This window comes from Salvelinus sp. IW2-2015, unplaced genomic scaffold (assembly GCF_002910315.2).
Source record: "Salvelinus sp. IW2-2015 unplaced genomic scaffold, ASM291031v2 Un_scaffold1713, whole genome shotgun sequence".
NCBI classification, from domain to species: Eukaryota; Metazoa; Chordata; class Actinopteri; order Salmoniformes; family Salmonidae; genus Salvelinus; species Salvelinus sp. IW2-2015.
In genome coordinates, this window is record NW_019943103.1 from 120008 (window position 1) to 123852 (window position 3845).

The following is a 3845-nucleotide window of genomic DNA, read 5'->3' on the forward strand; positions in this document are numbered from 1 at the left end:
ACACAAAGAAGTGCCAAGACACACACGCGCACATTACACATACACAGCTGTAGTTTGTTACTGACTTGCTTACCTTGGCGCGTGATCACGGGCCTCGTGGACGTGGCTGAGGATACAGCAGAGGTCGCCGCGGTAACCGAATTCCCGGCGGTGCTTCCGGACTCCTGAAGACCATCCCAGTGATTGGAGCTGACATCCTGTTCTGGCTGGAGACAGGGATTACAGGAGTGGGTATCAGGAGTTATTCTGTCTCTGTGTACTTGCAGAAGCTGTTGGTCTCCTCGTCCATATAAGATTGTTTCATATAAACCCCTACTTACGACGCCACTCCGGTCATCCTGAAAGTCCACTCCATTATTGTATTCTGAGGGAGAAACAAAAAAAGGGTATTCAATCACAGATAAATCCGTACACGATAGCTCCAACGGAGACATTTAAACATCTGGAGTTGAACCCCGGTGATATGGTCTTGGGTACAAAATCTTCATATTGTATACTGTTTAGAGAGTGTATTACGCACCCTCTCGTAGGGAGTAGTGAGAAAATATCTTCATATTGTATACTGTTTAGAGAGTGTATTACGCACCCTCTCGTAGGGAGTAGTGAGAACATATAGAGAAAAACAAAAACAAATATGGGGATGAGGTAGGTAAATTGGGTGGGCTATTTACAGATGGGCTATGTTCAGCTGCAGCGATCGGTTAGCTGCTCAGATAGCTGATGCTTAAAGTTAGTGAGGGAAATATAAGTCTCCAGCGATTTTTGCAATTCGTTCCAGTCATTGGCAGCAGAGAACTGGAAGGAAAGGCGGCCAAAGGGGGTGCTGGCTTTGGGGATGACCAGTGATGATGTAATGATGGTGACAGGTGTGCATAATGAATGGTGCCAGAGACGGGGACGCAGGATGACACCCATAATGACAAGCTGAAAACAGATATATATTTGGCAAAAAAAACGGAAATACCACATTTATATAAGTATTCAGACCCTTTGCTATGAGACTTGAGCCCAGGTGCATCCTGTTTCCATTAATCATCCTTGAGATGTTTCTACAACTTAATTGGAGTCCACCTGTGGTAAATTCAATTGATTGGACATGATTTGGAAAGGCACACCTGTCTATATAAGGTCCCACAGTTGACAGTGCATGTCAGAGCAAAAACCAAGCCATGAGGTCGAAAGAAATGTCCGTAGAGCTCAGAGACAGGATTGTGTCGAGGCACAGATAAGGGGAAGGGTACCAAACAATTTATACAGCATTGCAGGTCCCCTAGAACAGTGGCCTCCATCATTATTAAATGGAAGAAGTTTGGAACCACCAAGACTCTTCCTAGAGCTGGCCGGTGTGGCAGATGTCACCCACCTGTTGGTGTAGTATTTTTAACCCCTCCCGGTGCCTCAGTGTGCAGGTCCTCTAGGTACTGAGGGCGACTGCCCTCGATGAACACATTCTCCTGGTAGTGTGAGGAGGAGGCTGTGTAGTGAACTGTCAACCTCTTTCTGCTCATCCTGACCCTTAGGACCAGCTAGAGAGAGAGAGAGGACAGAGACAGAGAGAGGGAGACACAGAGACAGAGAGAGAGAGGGGAGACAGAGAGAGAGAGACAGACAGAGAGAGGGAGACAGAGAGAGAGAGAGAGAGAGACAGAGAGACAGAGGGAGACAGAGAGACAGAGACAGAGAGGGGGTTTAAATAACAATGTATTGATCACCAAGAGATTGCGATTCGCGTTTTCCAAACATATATACAGTGGGAGAACAAGTATTTTGATACACTGCCGATTTTGCAGGTTTTCCTACTTACAAAGCAGTAGAGGTCTGTAATTTTATCATAGGTACACTTCAACTGTGAGAGACGGAATCTAAAACAAAAATCCAGAAAATCACATTGTATGATTTTTAAGTAATTAATTTGCATTTTATTGCATGACATATATTGATCACCTACCAACCAGTAAGAATTCCGGCTCTCACAGACTGTTAGTTTTTCTTTTAAGAAGCCCTCCTGTTCTCCACTCATTACCTGTATTAACTGCACCTGTTTGAACTCGTTACCTGTATAAAAGACACCTGTCCACACACTCAATCAAACAGACTCGCAACCTCTCACAATGGCCAAGACCAGAGAGCTGTATAAGGACATCAGGGATAAAATTGTAGACATGCAACAGGCTGGATGGGCTACAGGACAATAGGCAAGCAGCTTGAGAAGGCAACAACTGTTGGCGCAATTATTAGAAAATGGAGAAGTTCAAGATGACGGTCAATCACCCTCGGTCTGGGGCTCCATGCAAGGATCTCACCTCGTGGGCATCAATGATCATGAGGAAGGTGAGTTATCAGCCCAGAACTACACGGCAGGACCTGGTCAATGACCTGAAGAAGAGCTGGGACCACAGTCTCAAAGAAAACCATTAGTAACACACTACACCGTCATGGATTCAATCCTGCAGCGCACGCAAGGTCCACCTGCTCAAGCCAGCGCATGTCCAGGCCCGTCTGAAGTTTGCCAATGACCATCTGGATGATCCAGAGAGGAATGGGAGAAGGTCATGTGGTCTGATGAGACAAAAATAGAGCTTTTTGGTCTAAACTCCACTCGCCGTGTTTTGGAGAAGAAGAAGAATGAGTACAACCCAAGAACACCATCCCAACCGTGAAGCCAATGGAGGTGGAACATCATTCTTTGGGGATGCTTTTCTGCAAAGGGTACAGGATGACTGCACCGTATTGAGGGGAGGATGGATGGGGCCATGTATCGCGAGATCTTGGGCAAAACCTCCTTCCTCAGTAAGGCATTGAAGATGGGTCGTGGGCTGGGTCTCCAGCGATGACAACGAACCCGAAACACACAGGCCAGGGCAACTAAGGAGTGGCGCCGTAAGAAGCATCTCAAGGTCCTGGAGTGGCCTAGCCAGTCTCCAGACCCTGAAACCCAATAGAAAATCTTTGGAGGGGCTGAAAGTCCGTATTGCCCAGCGACAGCCCGAAACCTGAAGGATCTGGAGAAGATCTGTATGGAGGAGTGGGCCAAAATCCCTGCTGCAGTGTGTGCAAACCTGGTCAAGAACTACAGGAAACTTATGATCTCTGTAATTGCAAACAAAGGTTTCTGTACCAAATATTAAGATCTGCTTTTCTGATGTATCAAATACTTATGTCATGCCAATAAATGCAAATTAATTACTTAAAAATCATACAATGTGATTTTCTGGATTTTTGTTTTAGATTCCGTCTCTCTAGGTTGAAGTGGTACCCATGATAGTAATTACAGACCTCTACTGCTTTGTAAGTAGGAAAACCTGCAAATCGGCAGGTTATCAAATACTTGTTCTCCCCACTGTATATACAGTATATATGGGACCACGCAGCCTTCATACCGCTCAGGAAGGAGATCCGTTCTGTCTCCTAGAATGAACGCACTTTTGGTGTGAAGATGCAAATAAATCCCAGAACAACAGCAAAGGACCTTGTGAAGATGCTGGAGAAACAGGTACAAAAGTATATATAACCACAGTAAAACGAGTCCTATATCGACATAACCTGAAAGGCCGCCCCTCAGCAAGGAAGAAGCCACTGCCCGAAACCGCCATAAAAAAGCCAGACTACGGTTTGCATCTGCACATGGGGACAAAGATCGTACTTTTTGGAGAAATATCCTCTGGTCTGATGAAACAAAATAGAACTGTTTGGCCATAATGACCATCGTTATGTTTGGAGGAAAAAGGGGGAGGCTTGCAAGCTGAATAACACCATCCCAACCATGAAGCACGGGGTGGCAGCATCATGTTGTGGGGGTCCTTGCTGCAGGAGGGACTGGTGCACTTCACAAAATAGATGCATCG

The 3845-nt window shown here is 45.8% G+C and overlaps 1 protein-coding gene across 1 annotated transcript in view; it reads right to left on the reverse strand.

Moving 5' to 3' along the window:
- The window catches only part of LOC112071766 (NHS-like protein 3), a 25012-nt gene that overhangs the window by 17656 nt on the left and 3511 nt on the right, over positions 1 to 3845 (reverse strand). The window contains 2 exon segments of the mRNA XM_070439509.1: positions 74 to 206; positions 321 to 364. Coding sequence (XP_070295610.1) covers positions 74 to 206; positions 321 to 364 — 177 coding nt within the window.